The 18,870-nt window shown below is 41.0% G+C and overlaps 1 protein-coding gene across 4 annotated transcripts in view; it reads right to left on the bottom strand.

Moving 5' to 3' along the window:
* Positions 1-18,037, bottom strand: part of DLG5 (discs large MAGUK scaffold protein 5) — a 109,513-nt gene extending 91,476 nt beyond the window's left edge. For all 4 annotated transcript variants that reach the window (XM_074874543.1, XM_074874545.1, XM_074874544.1 and 1 more), the window contains exon 1: positions 17,683-18,037. In XM_074874543.1, the coding sequence (XP_074730644.1) occupies positions 17,683-17,983 (301 nt within the window). In that variant the 5' untranslated portion in view covers positions 17,984-18,037. The remainder of the gene's footprint in view (positions 1-17,682) is intronic.
* Between the last annotated feature and the right edge of the window lie 833 nt (positions 18,038-18,870).

The following is an 18,870-nucleotide window of genomic DNA, read 5'->3' as shown; positions in this document are numbered from 1 at the left end:
CAGACAATTAGGATGTGTTGGTGTAGAGTTACAAAGTTCTAAGAGGTCAGTCACAGATCAATTTTAGTACTGCAGTATAACCCCTTTACAAAGTAGTATTATTGGCTTCTTTGCGAAACTAGCTTTCAGATTCCCCCCAAAATCTGGGGAAATAACTACAACACCATTTTTTCCCTGCATAAAGCTTACTGCAAAATTGAAGTGCAATTCCTGAGATAAGTAGCTTTAACATACATATAACATAATTTTAGTTTGTAAAGGATAGATACCATGGGTCTTTTTGTTAAAGATCCAGGTAACCACATTAACTGAGACACTGCTGAGGAAGGGGGTGAGCAGCTGTGGAGTAATTGGCAAAGACAAAAATCACCTTATTGCCAAAGACACTCAAGCTACAGCTATAAAGCACAATATTCCCTTCAAAAAGTATAATCAGCACAAAGTAATGCTTCTCAGTTTTGTACTTACGCTATAAACAACAATTCAAGACATACTCCTTACAAAGAAACCCAGTTGTGCTTTCTTCTCTGTTAAAGTCAACAGCATCTATCCCACCACACAGCACTGCCCTTCTCATCAGCCCAAATCCCATGGTACTGTCCCAGAAGGACTGTTCCTCTCTCAGCAATGCTGCTCCCCAAGACACAGCTTCCCTTTTTAACCACCAGCTCCACATACATGGAGCTCTGCAAAACTATCAAAGACAGACTTGAAGAAAGCAAATATAGGGCCAAGATGTCAAAACACCTCTATGCCATACCAGTCTTTTAATCAAATAAAGAGAAAACAGTTCATAGACGATCCAGTAGTAAAAAATCAGATCAGCTTTCTTACTTCTTCACTAACTCTTAACATGGCTCCAGTGAGGCTAAAGACCACTCACTAATCAGAGATTAGCTCGAGTCAGCTACTCCAAACAGTCACATAATCATCACACAGTTTTATGGCAAACTTTCATGCAATCCTGTACTACGGGGTTCATAGCAACCACCTCTGGCAGCTGTGAAACACCCTGAATATCAGAGTTAGCTTTATTTTCCTTCTGTGGCATAACGCAGACCTTGTATAGATTGCTACCAAATGGCAAAATGAATGAGAACTTGGTGTTATGAATGGCATTTTAAACAAAACAAATAAGAGAACAAACTTGTTAACACAATCAGTATACAAACCTGCATATTTTTGTATTTTCCAAATCTACACGTCAGGTAAAAAGCAACTTCTGTTTCCTAATTTTTAAGGGAACTTTAAAAATTATAATCCCATGATTCAGGTGCTTAATACAAAGTTTCAAATAAAAACACTTATACTCTGAGGTTTGAAAAATATTTTTGTGCTTTTCCTTCTTTCACATCTAAGATCACTCCCCTATAGGATCTTCAACAAGAGCAAGAAAGCACCAAGCTAGGGCATTTAACTTCCAAATGCTGCCAAATTGTAATGCAACTGTCACTATGAGAAAGCAATTTTGTTTGCAAATTATCATATCAGGAACTCAGGCACTGGTTTAACAACATTAGGGTCATACTTAATCATCTTAAGTCATGCAAGCAGCAACATCATTATAAAACCCAAGAGAGGATGCGTTCTCTTGCTTAAGCAGAGCATATGCTTATGTACCTTGTTAAATCAAACTGAACCTTTGAAATGATGCTGTTTAAGGAAGGTCTTTACAACTTCCTCCCTCTTCTTTCCTCCCCCTCCGCCCCCCTCTCCCTTTTTTTTTTAAGATATAAGTGGTTATCTTATTGAAACTCACTTCACCTGAAGAAAAGCTACTGGCCCCAAAACACTTTACTGAATTAAAAAAAAGTTCTAAAGTTACATTGTAGCACTTGAGATTAAATTAACAGAAATAAGAGATGTGTGGTTTTCTTCTTCTTCTCCTCTTACCCAAATCATTAGAACAGACAGAATTTCTGTATCAGTCTTCACAAGACTGCATCCTGAGAGTTCCCAGAATACAGTAAATGTTAACTCCTGCACATTTTAATTAAATACTTCCAAATCACAGCTTTTAGAAACAGATCCATTTCAGACAGGACACCACCAGAACGTAAGAGTTAAACACAACAACTTTAGCATCATAGTTCAACCATAATATTGTATTTCAAGAACTGAACTACCCATTTCTGAAAAATGTGGTATTTTCTAGGAAAAAAGAAGTGATTAATTACACTATGTAAAATATACACCCAACTCAAAGGGATTTAGTATATTCATATCAATACAACTGTGTTCAACAGCAGTAAATCTCAAAACATAGAAAAGCACTTGCTTTTTCCTACTAATTAAAAAGGCAAAGAGTAATAAGCAAGATGAAAGAAGCCAAGAGTAAGATGAAGAGAGAAATAAACCAGATGGCATGGGAATATATTTATATATACTTAAGTTATTCCCAAATTATGAAAAAAAGAGATCAAAATGTTTTCATTTGCCCTATAATCAGTGTTCTTTTAGAAAAGAGTTTTCAGACAGTTTTATGTGAAGTAGATTGTGAATTCTAATTAAGATATAGCTGTAAGCCAGGATCCACCATCATACAATTAATCTTAAATCCAACCTCTAGTGAGCAGCGTACAGATGGAGTTAGACAGATGTAATTACAAAGTCCATCAGCAGTAAGCCACTGGCAGAGGTTGCAGGCTTTCCTGTATTTCTTCTTTGTACTGGCTAAGCTATTTTTGTCAAAATATACCAGGATGACATGGCTACTGTGATACAGTCACAGCAGTTTAATATTAGCTTTAGTTTGCATTATGTATTTTATAGCACTAATTTTGAAAATAATGACAAATGCACTCCTATTTCTGTGGGCTGCACTAACAGAGTGCTGGAATAGGTATTGCATTCCCAGCTTCGTTTCTGTCCTTTGAGGTGAACTCCCTCCTCTGCTTCAAACCTCTCCAACTGTAAAAATGCATTTTACCACTGTTCTGAACCTGTAAAGTGAGATTCACTGTTGAAAAAACATCATTTTGAACATAAATTTTAAGAAAAATAAGATGTAACCTGGCAAGTCATTTATGTTTTTGTAATGCATGATCTGCTCACTCTGTCATAGTATTCACATTCACATATTAGTCTCCTCTGAATGACAGAAAGCTTTTCCAAGTTTCAACTTGTTACTGTCACTATAATCAGTGAATTCATGGAAATTAGCAATTTTTGCTAATTTTGAGAAGGGAGACAAAAATACCGTTCCACCTAAGTGAACTGACATCCTTACACTCAGAGGACACAAATTTTGCAATCCCATGTCTAAACACAGTATAGCAACTATAACTTGACTATACTCCCGTAATTTCCCATTTTATTACAGCATCAGCATTGAAGGGCAATATCCAGTACCAAGACATATGACATCTAGTTTGACATTTTCCACTCACGGCAAACCCATGAACATGCTTTCTTCTTAGTGTGTGAAAACAATATTAAGATTTTACATTCTAAATGTTAATACCTTTCCATTTCAGATCTGTAAATGGCATTTGAGCACAGCAAAAAGAGAATGTCTTTGTATAATGCAGTCAATTCACATTCCATCATATGTGAGCCATTTGCATATCTGAAAGTAGCAGCAAAGATTATCATTAAATCTGTACTAACCATTTTATCATAGTTATCCCACCCAAGCTGGGTAAGTCAGATATATCTCCCATGCACAGAAAAGGGTTTTTTGTGTGAGTTTTACACAATAGTTGAAAAAGTAATCACAAAATGGAAGTCAAATCTGGTAAAATGTTCAGAGGCAAGTTCTTAACTTCAGGGTCATGAACTGACAAATTTAAGAACATGCTAGAGTTAGGGTATTCATACGTATTTTCAATTATGTATCACTGAATATCTGGCCATGCCCAAGCCCTGGACTTCAGCTTAACCACCATCCTGACCTTGAATTTTATATTCAAGCTGATATGCAAAACACAGATGTATTTTACTAGAGTGGCAACAACTACAACAGTACTGGTAAAAAAAAGTTTTTTTAAACATTTCTTGTAAGTGGCAAGAAATTCTTCATGCAAACTCTAGTAGTGAGGATAATCTCAGCTAACTTCATTGACTTTGTAGCATAGCAAACAGCAAATGCTCACAATTGCAACTGCAGAGGAAGTTCAAGAAGTTTGCTCTCACTTCTCTCAGCCACCCACTTCACCTCACAGCCCTACATCTCTGTGAAGCTCATCATCACTCCACCCATGCTACAAAGCAGACAGACCCCAAGCCGAGGCTGACTGGAGCACTGTCCTCTGACACGGAGCGCCTGGAACACCTGAATTGCAAGGCAGGTTGAAAACAGTGTTAAATCCTATCCCCAACCCAAGCCTATGAAAAGTCACCTAGCTCTGCAAACAAGCTCAGGGCTTAAGAAACACATATAATTGCCCGTGATCTGTTTTCTTTCCCTTACAGAACTCCACCTGATTTTCATGCAATTTCATGTGATGAGTTACCCTTTATTAACAATACATTATTCACATCCTGCTCTGAATACACATCATTTTCCTTCTTCTCCGTGGCACAAGTCACCAAGTCCTTCAGAGGTGGTCATTCTATTAACAGCATTCTCACAGTTACCTCCACGATGTTTATTCCCAATTTTTGCCCTAGGAGACTAAGGCAGAGCAATTAACATCAGTAACGCTGGATGTTCAGCTTAAACATCCACAAAATGGCTGAAATTAAATTATATAGAAGGCAGCTGGCAAAGAAAGCTTTTCTCTAAAAGGTCATTTTTAGGAGCATTATTTGAAGCTGAAATTGTTTTTTATACTAGCATGAAATGAGCATTCTTAGTTTAAGCATTAGCAAGTTCACTCTTAATGAAGCTCTTAATCAACACAGAGCTGTTTAGAAGACCTAGAATAGCAGCTTTTCCCTGTGATGCCACTTCCAGCCAAAAATGCAAATATCCACTATATCTGATAGAGACAACAGAATTAAACTTTCAAGGACGCAAATTTACTTTATTTAAACCCTATTCTTAATCTGAGAAAAGTTATACGGAAAATTATATATATATTTTTCATTATTTTCAACAGGATAATTAACCCATGGTTAATGAAAACTAGCCTTTGGGTAACTCCTGTTTAGAAAGAATTCTGTAATTTTCTCCAGGCTGATATAAAATTAAGATAATAAACCAGCAATGCATTTGCTTTGAAGTGCGTTTTAAAAAGAAAAAAAAAATCTTAAGTTCAGTAAGAATTGTGATATGAATAAGCATTTTGACAAACCCAAATTTTATGTTCAGAAGGCTGCAGATATACATATTTAAGATGCACTTATTAAAACACCCACAAACCACAAAAAAACGTTAGAACAGAAAGACTAACTTCCCCAATTCCCTTTTGTCCAGCATAACAAAAGAGCTCAAGAATAATTTTATTTCTTCAAAAACTTTGAAAAAATCTTTTCAGGAAATGCCTAGCCACTGGTGTACCTTGCAATCCAATAGCCAAACACAGATGATTTGTTACAACTTCCCAACATGCCACTCCTGTTTATTACTTATATTTACATATGCTCAGAACAATTTTTCTAGCCAGAGTTAAGTTCATAACATAAACACTGAACATCTTTGTTTTATGCAATTTCTTCAAATCAAAACTTATTTAATTTTGAAAAAAGCATAACTGATTCCTTTTGAGTCTCACTGAAAAAGTTGTCCTTAGCATAAGGATATTTCTTAAGGGAATGCAGTTATTTGTCCTATTAGGCACTTTCTTATAAGTTTATCTTCTGCAAAGGAAAAGTGGGGATCACAGTAGTGGATCCTATGTTCTTTAGTTTACAGTGCTATACAATACCTTACCATAATTATATGCTCTAAGATCAGACTGCTGAGAGGGGTGGGCAGAACAACATAAAAAATACATTTAGATTAGAATTCTGTAGCATTAAACAAGATCAAAGAAACCACTTAAAACAGTATACTCCATTCCATTGCCTTTTAAGAGGTACAGGTTTGCGTGTGTGAATAGTGCATACACCTAACAGGTCCCCTAACACCACCATCATGAAAGGATACGAGTGCTCAGTCGGGAAAGCAGAGAAGCCTATCTTCACAATACACCGCATGTGAACTGAAAAACACATGAGGACAGCAGAAAACCGTGAACAGAGATTAGCCAGCCAAAGGAGACTCCCCTCCACAAACTAACAAAGTTCTGCTGAAATCATTGAGAACATTAAGCACACTTTTAGCGAGTTTCTGAAACAGATCTAGAAAATAAAGCATTTATAATACTAAGAACTCCACATAAAACGCAGGTACTTTCCAACGTCTGATACTAGTTAGAATTAAATCAAAGGCAAAGGTCTCACCATCTCATCTTCAAAGTCAGAAATCCTAAAGCCCCAATGATCCAAAGTCGTCACCTCTCACTGTCATAAGACCAGGGAATTATTCCCCAAAATTGTAACCATGGCACATTTATTATCTTTCACAAGCTATTATTTCACCACAATGTGCTATAAAATGGTTTTAGCGGTTACTGTGGGTTCACATCGTACACAATAATGATAATGTATGCAGTCATACTTGAGCAAAACTTTAATTTTGGGCTGCTTTTCTTTTTTCTTTATTGTTCTCTTAAATGCATTATAGGAATAAGCCAAATTCTTTTGATAATAGGGAACTGGTCTTTTAAAGTTTCCTTCAATAAAATCTTCTTTCAATATAAAGATTTTTTCTCCCAAAACAGTGTTTCTTGTTACAAAAGCAGCACATAATAAAAATTTTGATGCATAAATGTACACATATAAATGCATTTGATGACATGAATTCACAGAACATTTTATGTGGATTCCCTGCATCAGCTACTACTATCCTCAGATACAATCTGGCCCACATGCCCGTGAGAAAACTAAACAGATTTAGAGCAAAACCAATAAACTCGACACTGTATTGTTGCAATGCAGACTTGCAGAAGAAGAAAAAAAGAACTTAACTTTCCAGAGAAGCTGAGCAACACACAGTGTAGCACCATGAAATTCCTTACAAGGGAGCACACTGTATAGCACAGTAAACTGCTCATCACTGTGGCCAGGTAATAATAGCCATGCTGCAATCCTCCCAGTTTCACCAGTCTGCCTTTACCTTCTGGTTATCACTGGAAGGGAGGAAATCAGGGGCCCCAAAAGAGTGTAAATTCAGTACCAAAACCATACTAACAACCTGGCTTTTTGCAGCACTTAATTTGCTATAGTTGGCTTGAAAATTAAATTGAGATTTGACATTCTAGACAATATAGTGGGATACTCCCTGACGAATGAAATTTCATGCAAGTCATGTATGCGCAGCATAACACCGAAGATCAACACAGTCAGAGATAGAAGAAAAACAGTTCAGTATTTACACATTGTGTTTTCTTCCAGTCCAGCACATACTACACACAGGTTTCAGCCAAAAAACGCTGTACAGCACAGGACTGCCACCAAACTTGCCAGATGAAGATTTCATAGAATCACAGAACGGTTTGGGTGGGAAGGGACCTTAAAGATCATCTAGTTCCAACCCCATTTCCTTGGTGTATTTACTGATTTTCCTATTAGTACCAATACTCTTGGTATCCTACCAAGTCCTAAAAACCTGAGGCAGAAAGTATGTCCAATCTCTGTGTCCGAAACCGCTTCTAAGCATTATCAAGGAACATTCTCCTGCTCAGTCAAAACACTGCTCTGCTACTTACAGCAATGCAGCCCATGAAATACTCGCGACTACTGCAAAGATGCCAGAAAAACAAGAAAGGTTCATGAACCAGGGTAACAGATGAATATATTCAACTTATGAGCTAGTATGGTTTACCTTCAAGTGCTGGCCTACACATTTTCAAGGCCAGTAATTTACAAAAATAACTACTAAATATCTCAAAGTTCATGTCTGCAGTCTATACCCAAGTCAGCCTCATGTTACTCAATGGGGGGTGCAGGTTTAACCCATTAAGGCAGACTAATCAGACCCTTAACCTAAAGAAGTAGACAAGGCATCTTACAGAAAGCATCCTTTCCTAATATGCCCTAATGGCGACTAGAAGCCTTAGATTTCTCCAGCAAAAAAAGCTAAGGTTGCCTGTGTACTGACAGAGCAGCAAAGGAAAGTTGTTGCAGTTTATCTAAATAGAGAGGAAGCAAACAGGCAGTCTGAGCATCCTAAGGACCAATACCACAGAAAGCAGAAAAGTGGCTGAACAAGAAAGTTATATTTTTAATACTCCTTTCTGTTAAAAGGAAAAAAAAAAAATACCAACACTTCAAGGTGCAAACCATATGATTGAAAGTGAGTTCCCTCTTGAGAATATCTCTTTTGCAATTTTGAGGGAGTTTAGTACTGCTCTTGGTCATTTTATTATTTCTAAAATTCGAGTTGTACCTATATAGCTCATTCAGAGTCTAGCCCAACTCAAGAACTACACAATGGAGCAGCTGACAACAACAAGCCAATCAATTACAAGGGAAAGCTTACTGTTGTTTAAGGCTGGTTTGGGGGTTTTTCATTTGTTTTTGTTTAAGACTTAAGCTTTTTATATTATTTTTAACCACACCTACTTGAGTCAAATGGCCTTTAACAAACTGAAAGAGCAAATCTGTTAAAAACACAACACGCCCTATCTTCAATTAAAGGTTAAGCGAGCTCTCAAATAACATGACTCTTTCTCATAAAAGCATTAGAAGGGAAAAAACAGACTGGACATCGATGATTATTTTAAAGATTAAGAAATGAAGTTATTATCTGAATATTTTCATTGTGGTGATGAATACAGCCTCAAAGAGAACCTTTAGTCTCACCACCATTAAAAACACACTCACTTGCACACCACCTGAAAAACAGAACATCATCATGATATGCAAAGTAGACCACCTCAAAAATCACTGCAAGTGTTCACAAGATCATCTATAAAGAGTTTAAGAGAACTTTAAAACTGTGTAACAGGAAGCTTTCCTAAAAGAAGTCACTAAAACCACATCTGTCAATCTCCGGTCAACTTCTAGAAGCCCTCCCCAGCAAGATCATGAGGAAGATGACCTGAAATTATCTGTGCTCCAAAAGAGCAAGATCACATGGTTAACCAAGTCTCAAAACTATCTCTTCCTAGAGTTATTTTTCCACAAAAGCATGCAACAGGAGAAAGGTACCCACAAGAACAAACAAGAAGAAACAGAAACAGTAAAGGAGATACAGTTTTATGCTTATTAAAATAATATGTGAACATCTATGTAGCAATTTAGCAGCTGTATTTGGTAATTTTCATAAGGATATTTACCACACCAGCTTTATTTCCCCAATCCAAAATTTCTGATGCTTTTAAAGAAAACCATACATATACACACACCTGCCAGCTTGTCTGTCTCAGAAAGAAAGAATATAGTATAAAAGCAAGATTTTGGTGCATTAACATCAACAGGACATAGTTCACCTGCACCAAATGAGTCTAGACTACATCTAAAATCAACCCTCAAGGAAAATACCTCTTCCTGGACTACAGCTATGCTTTCCCCACACAAACTCCATTTTGAGCACTACTAAGCAGCAAACAGCCATCAGCCTCACTTTCTGAGGCCCAAGCGTACAAGCGGTGCTTTACTGAAGACATCATCTAATCCAGAGAGCTTAGTATGCAAGGCCTGGATCCTGCCAACACTTGCACATACCTAACCTGATGCCTATAAATGGGGATTACTCACATGCTGAAAGGTAAGTACATGAATAATGAGCATGTTCATGAATCAGCAATTATGTGAAGGTAGAATAAAAAGCCAAGGTAAAAGGAGAGGGGGCACAGGAGACAAAAAAGTTGTCACAAGGCATGAATAATTATAAGAGTGAATGTTCCCAACTGGATTTTTAGGAAAGCTAACTTAGAAGTAAGTTTAAAGAACATTGGCTTTGAGGGTTTGGGAGTGGGGAGGAGGACCATTTCTTGGTTTATCATCTGAATACATAATAAATTGTCAACCATGTAAAAAGACTGCCAAAAAACAGTCCTTAAGACTGCCCCTCTTTACCCAAGCTCCCCAACTGTCCAGCTGAAAGACTTAATGTACATTCTTGCTTGCTTGCTTTCTCTGGCTACAGGCTAGTTGCATGCCTGGAAAGCTTCTGAATCAGGGCAATATGGCGTATTTAAAACTAAATTCCTTTATCAGCCAACTCAAAAAAAAATTGTCTAAAATACAAACAGCAGCTCTCCAGAACAAACTAATTAATGCTATGAACAAGCAAACTGATGAGCAACTCAACCCAGGAATTGTGAAATTAGAGACTTCAGAAGTTGTGAGGAAGAAGGTGGGGATTATATATATATATATATATATATATATATAGAATAGCCTGCTCTTAACTTCCTCTAGGACCAGTTCGGGTAAGAAGAGCCTTCCAGTTCTAGTAAGTTATTCTGTATTGCCCAGTAATCATACATTGTCAAGAAAAATATCCTGAAGTGTTCACCTCAAGTGGCCAAGTACTTCCATCAGCCTCTTCAAGATCCATCAATTCTATGTACCCAGTTTGCTATCACCAGCTTCTCAAGCTTGCAAAGGGTGCCCTGTGGAGATCAGACTCTTCTTGCACAACAGCTTACAACAGGAATTCCCAAATTTAACCTTCTTTCTTAGTTACAACAGCAAGGGATGCTGGTATTACCACCTGTCACCATGAACACACCTGCCAGTGCACCATAACCTACGGCAAGCATACAAATATACCAGTTATACAGCAAACATTGTATGCTAGGTATTTTGAACTGGTTTCTAACCTACAGTGCCATCGGCCTCCTTCAACATTTTTGTAATTCTATATCGCATTGACAAGAAGTAATATACCAACGTAATACTGACAACTCAAAAATATGACCCTTTTGGAAGAGCCAGGCTCCAACATTCAAGATGCACTAACAACATTCTCAGGGGACAGCACCCTCTTTTATGCATTCATTAGAAAAGTATTGCTTAGCCTCAAGACAAAGCTCAGTCAGTGTGACATTTCCAGCTCCTACATCAGAATGATTCAGTTCTAAATTACCACCTTTCACACTAAAGCAGCCAATTACTTGCATCTTGAAGGTCATAAATAATGTTTCAGCACTGACTACTCAATATAATTTGGAAAGTCAGACACCTAGATGCCTCAACTTCATTACTACAGCTCTTTTCATACAATGTTACATGCACTAGTAAGTTTTGCCATCTCAATCAAGTGCTATGAGCACTCTACATAAGGAAATGTTTTTGGTTTATTATATGTACAGCATTTTAAGATTGCTTATTAAAAAAAAAAAAAAAAAAAAACAAAACAAGAAAAAACCCAAAAAAACCAAACCAAACTAACTGCCTCACACTGTAACACCCAAAACATGCTGGGGACTGAACAGCTTTGAAAGATGAAACCTCTGTCCTTCAGACTTTACAGCATAAGAATTGTTAGAAAAAAGTGAAAAGTATAAGGAATTCATCAAGACTTCCTAGAATCTTTCTAATGACCAGGGTTTTGAATAAGGAATTGTAGTGCTATAAAATAATAATTGAAATAACAATTAGGACTGAAGGGAGAAAAATAAAGAGTTAACAGGAGCAAGGGAAGCAAACTGAAATAAACAAAGGGGAACAAAAGTGGTAAAAGCAAGCAGCAGAGGAAAAAAAAGAAAAAAGAATACTTAGCTCAAGTTGCAAGCAGCTAACAGAACTGGAAAGCCCCAAGTCACTACCCATGTGGTGGCTGTGGTCTTCACTATCCAGACCAAAGGTCCAAAAAAACTCACAGCAGCCGACATTGGTTAAAGCTACAAGACTGAGAACAGTAGTTAAATCAAGGTAAAGATCTGAAACCTCCAAGGCAGACAATCTTTAGCTTTAACAAATAAAAAAAGAGCTAGTTACAGAAAACTGTTGGCTTTTCTTACTGATCATGTCAGTGAAGTGAAATTTCTGGTACTATTTCAGGATACTCACAGAAGTAACAAGCTAAGAACCATTCCAAAATGGACATCTCCTCCTTTCTGTAATTTTCTAAGACACCAAGTCCTGCATGTGTCCAAAGGAGCTCGACAGCTGTATGTACTGATACCACAAAAACAATTATTGTTCATTTTACACTGATGAAAGCTGTGTCCCCATGAGTTTACTGTGTCCAGCTTTCCTTCCACCCTCTCCCTCAGCACAGCAAAAGTTTAACTGAGAACTACCACCCTTGGGATCCGTGAACTACTAAAACACACATTTCCTTCTTTGGGATTGAGAGCCTGCTTTCATTCACGTACTATTAGACATTTCATTGGGAATAACCCTCCAGACACTTGTCGGAAACTTCCAGCCTTTTTTTTAGCCAGACAATTCCAAGAGATACCACAAATCTGAGATCATCAGAAGACACAGGTACCGAAAAACTAGCTCTGGGTATTTTATCAAATTTAATTACTGCTCAGCACTGCTGAAACCCTGTACTTCTCCTAGTGTTACTTCTGAATGTAGCCTGCTTTTTCATCTGCACAATTTAAGAAATTCTATAACAAGGCTTGAGAAGCTACCCTGGGAACTAATAACAGGTCTGGAAAAACCCAGACATACTGCTCTACTTCCCACTCTTCCATTTTCAGTGACGGGAGTGTAAATTGTACTTAATTGCAAAATAGTCAGTTCGGTCCTTGAGTCAGTACATTATGCTTTTACAATTTCTCCTCATTCTCCCCTCTCTCCTTTCCCAGGAAAGGCACATTTCCAGCATTATTTCTCATCTTCCCCAAGCACTTCTACCATCTTCTTCCCCTACCTCACCCCACAGCCTACTGGGCCCCTCTTTCTTCTCACTTGCTCCTACAGGACACCATAATCCCACCTCCACATCTCACACCCTTCCTCCATACAGTCTCTCGGCTCCTCACCTGCTCAAGTTCTCGCTCCTGCTCATGAGCTCCTCTCACCAGCCACCAGTCAATGTTTTGTGGGGACCGGTCAACACTTTGTGGAGGACAGGGAAGAGCAGGCACAATGCGGAGGCCCCAGAAACAGCCCGGAGCAGTCACACTCCCAGCTCCTTAGGGACAATCCTGGAATTAAGGCATTTCTTGTGGGTCTCCAGGGTGCTGCCAGCAAGAGAAGTGGGGCCCTGCTCTCCATCTCCTCAATTCATACATACAGAGCTTGCCTTTTGTGGTTTTTTTCAACATACTGAAAGACCTTGCAATATTTAAAAGCAAACTTTGTGACTTCAAACCCGATACAACTCGCTCCTTTTTTAAAAAGCAGAGGGAGGAAGTTAATATAATCCCTCTAAAAAGCTATAAAAGTTTGAATTCTAACTTTTTTCTACTCCTATAAATGCCCACATTTACTTTTTGCACTGGAAATTAACACTTGATCTCTGACCAAAGACAATTAGAAAAACAAGTCTTATTAAATAATAGGGGAAAACTTTCAAAGCCAATCTACAACCATCTTCCTTCTTTCCTTGTTGCCCTCTTAAAGACCTTTTTAAAAATGCAATTTGGAATTTTAAACTTTGACGTTTTAAAACTTAAATTCTGATTTTAAAACTGTTAAATGAAACACCTCTGAAGCCTAACATGCTCTGCTTTTAAAATCCAAAATGGTGCTAAATCCTTCCAGTAAAAAAGCCATTATGTTATGCTTAAGCTTACAGATGCACACTCACTGGTCGCAGCTGTATGGGTACAGAAAAGTAGGAGACCAACTGCCAATATAAAAGAAGCTGTGAACCTAGAAGTTTAATAGTTGTGAAACCAGCAGCAAAGCTTTTTAAGTTTAACAATCTACCCTGCTTGTGGATAAAGCATTAAGAGTGCCTTTGTAGCCCCACAAGTTCATCTCAAAAATGAATTCCAAGATGGACAACCAAATCGGTCTTTTCCCCACTTTTTTAGTACCACAACAATATAAGTACAAAGCTCTACATTATCTGAAGCAGTCTAAAGCCTACATAGTCCAATTAGGTTTCTGGTTTAGCCCTTAATTAGATTTAAAAGCAAAATAGATCTTTAATAGTACTTGTCACAATGAAGTATCTTCCACCATATTCTTGTGTTGAACATATTTTAGGTCACAAAATTCACACTGTATCAACTGTAAGAATGAAATAGCAAGATATCTAAGAGATAACTGAATGCTCAGTAGTCATTTATTTCCACATTAGAAGGGATATGTTATTTCATCAGGATACAGGATTTTTCACATGCATTATGGAGATAATTTGCCAGATTAAGTATTTAATAATAAACCATCAGTTCAACCCAAAATAAATAAATAAAAGCACTTGGCACACTACTTAAAGAATTAGTCCCTGTACAAAATACTAAGAGATTTTAAATCAGCCAAACAGTCACTTTCACATAGACAGAGCCAATTTCTCACAGAAACATTTACACAAAAGTGTGATGTAGTAATCAAAGGTCTTACTCAAGGAAGGACTGGTGTCTCTAAACATGACTAAGTGAAATGGAGCAAATCGCACTTTGTTTTGCTTCTGCTTTGACAGAAGGTAGTTTCCTGTTAGATTTTGCACCCTGTTTACTAACACTGTTAGGCACACTACTCTCAAATTAGAAATAAAACAAGCTTAAAAATATACATTTTACTGGAGAAACTGTGATCTCCAAACCACTATACAGATTCAGATTTAAAACAAGCAATTAGAAGCTACTACAGAAGACAAATGAACATTCTACATTCTACAAAGTGAACATTCTACAAAGAAAAGAAAGCTCCTTGTAACAAAAAGACAGAGTTGTCTATACTCGAAGTTTTTCAGCAGTTACTAGGAACCCAGTTATTTTCCTTTAGCAATCAGACCAACTGTTTACTTCCCTCTGTGTTGTGTAGATAAATACTTATAAAAGTGTCAGCTCTACATTGTACAGGCAGCCACAAGAACTGCTGGTGTAAGTAACAGCCTGAGTTTCCAAGTTTACATATCACCTTTAAAGTCCAACAGGAGGTGGTACTTAAAATGCGAAGGAAGAAATCACAAAGTAAAACGCAAATGGTACACATCGCGGATATTAAAATGGAAGGAGAATCACTCGTGCGCATGTAGTGAGCGGACTGTATGCTGAATTCTGCAACTTTGAACAAAATTATGTTGCTGATAACCTTCCCATTTCCCTCACAAAAACACCACATTGAAAAAAGAAATTAGCAAACGCTACTACAAGAAGTTATTGGTTATAAATAATTTTCATCTCTCTAATAAGCCTCCTCTTCCAAGCAATACTAAAATTAAGTGTACCACTGTAAACTGTCATTTTTTCATATACTAATGGTAATTTTAAAAATTAAATTAGCTGGATAGGTTCAATTAAAGGGATGTTTAAGATAAGTATTTTTTGCCTTTAAGAATACAGCCATTTTACATAATATATGCTAAGGACTGTTTCACTGAAGTATTCTAAACACAGAATCCAACATTTCTCCTTGCCATGGTGTTTACAGTTTGCTACTGCACCCAAAGAACAAAAAGCGATTTGACTATGAGCCTTCAACATACTCAGTGAAAAGGAGTGAAAGTCCTAAATGGCATGAGAAGAGCAGATGGGTGGTCAGACTTCCTGCCGGGATATATTAGAGTAAAACCCAATTACATCTGAATACAGGTTCAAACAAGAACCCTTCTACTGCAGTTACCCTCAAACATTAACTCTTTGCATAACACATCCAAGACAAACTTGCTCATAGACCAGGATTTTTTAGAGGCATACGAGCAGCCTCATGGCTAGTTACCGTGACACCTCCTCAGGGGAGTAAAGTTGGAATACATACAACAGTGTTTGACAGCTCAGGTCCTTTACCTTCCTATGTGCATGATGGTTTGTTCTCAAGCTCATTATTTGCCATCTCCTGTGTACCAATTTGTAACCATGTTTATCACAAGGGAAACAAAACCATAATTCTCAAAGTTAGCTCTTTATTACTACTGATAAATGAAAGCAATAAAATTTTAAAACCCATCACATTAGGGGAACATCGTTTCCTTCACAGATGTTAAATTAACTCAGATTATCCTCATGAACGCATTCAGTCAAGGAGGATCTAGTTATTTTGCCCATCAAACTACTTTTCCCTTGAGAGCTCAGTGTTGCGAAACATTTTGCAGTTCCAACTTGTATTTTAAAAATAAAGAGTGTTACTATATCCAACATCTACTTCATTTTTTCCTGTCATTCATGTTTTACACCTTTGTTTTTAAGGCTGGGAAATGTTAGTAGCCCAGTACCATTAATGCATCTTCTCAAAAAGACAAGACCAAGCACGAATCTTATCATATGAAAACATCATGGGTTCCATTCTGAAAGGAAGCGAGTGCCCTCATCTCCTATTGATGTCAGACCACATAATGTTAGAAGTATTGAGGTCTATTGTTCAGTCCATTTTTCCCCATCCTGTGAGGTCCTGCCATATATTCATTACAAAAGGCCATACACTATAACACAGTGATATAAAACAAAATGCAAGACCCCCACGCATTTTTTTTGTGTTTACCAAACTCCTAGCATCAACAACGTAACTGAAGTAAGGGCAGAGTATACAGGGCAACTGCACATGCATGCACTGTTTTCCAGACGCAAGCAGCTCTTAAAAGGTTTTATTTTCTTAAAGAAATCGAATAGTTTATAAGAGCCAGGAAGCCCTCCCAGTGCAGTGCTTTACCAAAACAGGTAGTCACCCTGCAACTCCCAAATCTGGAAACAAAACTAAAAAGAGACCCCAAATTTCTGAATCAGTCAACTTGGACACACACTGGAATACCTCCACAGTGCTTCAACAACTGCATATTCTTTATCTGTACTCTATAATACAGAATTACCATTTACGTCAATTGAAGTATTTCTCATCTAGAAACACAGCTGCATTTGCAAGGGCCTGTATATTAACAGCAAAACTTTTCTTCTTTTGATTATTTTAAAGCCTGGTATTATCCACATAAAAGTAGACTGCGGCTTGTTTTGGAGAGGGGAGAATAGGGCAAGACCTGTGGGTCAAAGCCCGTCTTAGTTAAGACAGAGGTTTACACTCAAATTCTTCTCGTCTGGATTTGCAGTTAAATCAATTGTTTTCCTATCGTAGCCACCAAGGAAAGTTACAACAATATGGCCCCAAACAAACATATGTTTGTCCAGAGAAAAACAGTTACAATATTTATTCAAACGCACATCTGCTGGAGTCCTGCCAGCCAGCCTATTCCAGCAGACTGGCTGCAGGGGGGAGGCTCAGTTTTGCCCGGTCAAGAAGCGACTGTTTAACACCACCGGCGGCCCCAGAGGAGCTCGGGGGAGGAAAACCCCTCCGGGTACGGTTTTCCCTAGCCCCAGCCGGCACCCGGCGTCAAGAGGTGGGAGCAGCAGCAAGGGGGCTGGGGTGGCTTCTCCTAAAGGTAGCGTACAGCATCGCCGGCACCTCCCGGGGACCAGCACTAGCGCGCCCGCCAGAAGAGAAGGAAAAGGGTCGGGAGCCCACAACAAGAATCGAGAGCCCAAGTACAAACACGGGAGAGTCGCCTCCCCCGCGGCCCGCAGCCGTCCCACTCCCTCACTCCCTTCCCCACCTTCAGGCGGGGGGGCCCGCGGTGCCCGGCCGCTCCCCTGCCCCAGCGGGGGTGGGCGGGGGCAGCCGCTGCCCTCCTCCTCCTCCTCCTCCTCCTCCGCCCCGGGCCCCGCGCCCCCCGGCCCCACTCACCGGCCGTCTCGGCCGCCGCCGGCGCCCCCGCCACGCCGTTCAGGTAGAGGATGGAGAGCAGGTGGGGCTGCGTCTTCTCCAGGGCCACCCGCAGGTCCTGGAAGTGGTCCCGCTCCTTGGCCAGCAGCAGGGCGATGAGCAGCTCGGCCTTCCCGCTGCCCGCCGCCTCCAGGTCGCGCAGGTCGCGGGGGCCGAGGGCGCCGGCGGCCTCCAGCAGCTCCACCACCTTGTCCACCTCGGTCATGGCCTGCGCCAGGCTCTGGCGGCACTGGGCGAGCAGCTCCTTGTGCTTGGGCTCCATGGCCGCGGCAGGCCGCCGCCGGTCAAACTTCGCCCGCCGGGGCCCCGCGCCGCCGCCCCCTGGCCCCGCCGCTCCGCCACCGCCGCCCCCGGGGGGGCGCGGGCCGAGGCGGGGCGCTGCCGGCCGCCCTCCTCCGGCAGCCGGCGCCCCCGCAGCGGCCCCCGGCGAAACTTCGTCCGGGGAAGAGGCGCGGAGCTCGGGCAGGACCTGGGCCGAGGGCGGCTTTGCCTCTTCCTCCTTCGCCGGGCCGGGAGCCGCCGCCGCGCTCCCCCTCAGGCAGGCGGGGGGCGAGCCGCCGGCAGGGGCGGCTGCTCCTCTTCCTCCAGCTGGCGCCCGCTCGCCTCTTTTCCGCGCCCCCCGGGCGGCGAAACAACTTCTCCTCCTCCTCTCCCCTGCCCGCGGGCGGGGGACAGCCGGGATCCCGAGCTGCGGGAAGGGCCGCCGCCGCCTCCCGGGCACCCCCCACCCCCCGGCGGGGCAGCCCAGACAACTTCTCTGCTCCGCTCGCTACAGGCCACACGGCCGCGGGGCGAGGAGGGGGGTGGGGGGAGACGGCTTCAGCTCCAAGCGCCTCCTTTCATTCGCGGGCGCACGCAGCCATATTGGTTGCACAAAGCTGCCGCCTGCGCCGAGACGGAGCTGCGGCAGCGCATTGCCCGCCCGCCCGCTCCGCTCCTCGCCTCCCGCCGACGCGCCGCAGCGGCAGCCTCTCCCCCGGCGCGGCCCGGCCCGGCCCCGGCCGCCGCCCGCCTCCCCGCCGTCAGTCAGGGGCTCCCTGCCGGCCCCTGCGGGGCGGGGAGGCGGGGCGCCCGCAGCCGGGCGGGGCGGGCCGGGCCCGGCCGGTGGGGAACGGCCCCTGTCGCGTCCCGTCCCGTCCCCGCCAGGAG

Source organism: Strix uralensis, chromosome 7, assembly GCF_047716275.1.
Source record: "Strix uralensis isolate ZFMK-TIS-50842 chromosome 7, bStrUra1, whole genome shotgun sequence".
Classification (NCBI taxonomy): Eukaryota; Metazoa; Chordata; class Aves; order Strigiformes; family Strigidae; genus Strix; species Strix uralensis.
Note: the sequence above shows the minus strand (reverse complement) of the source record. Positions and strands in the feature narration are given on the sequence as shown.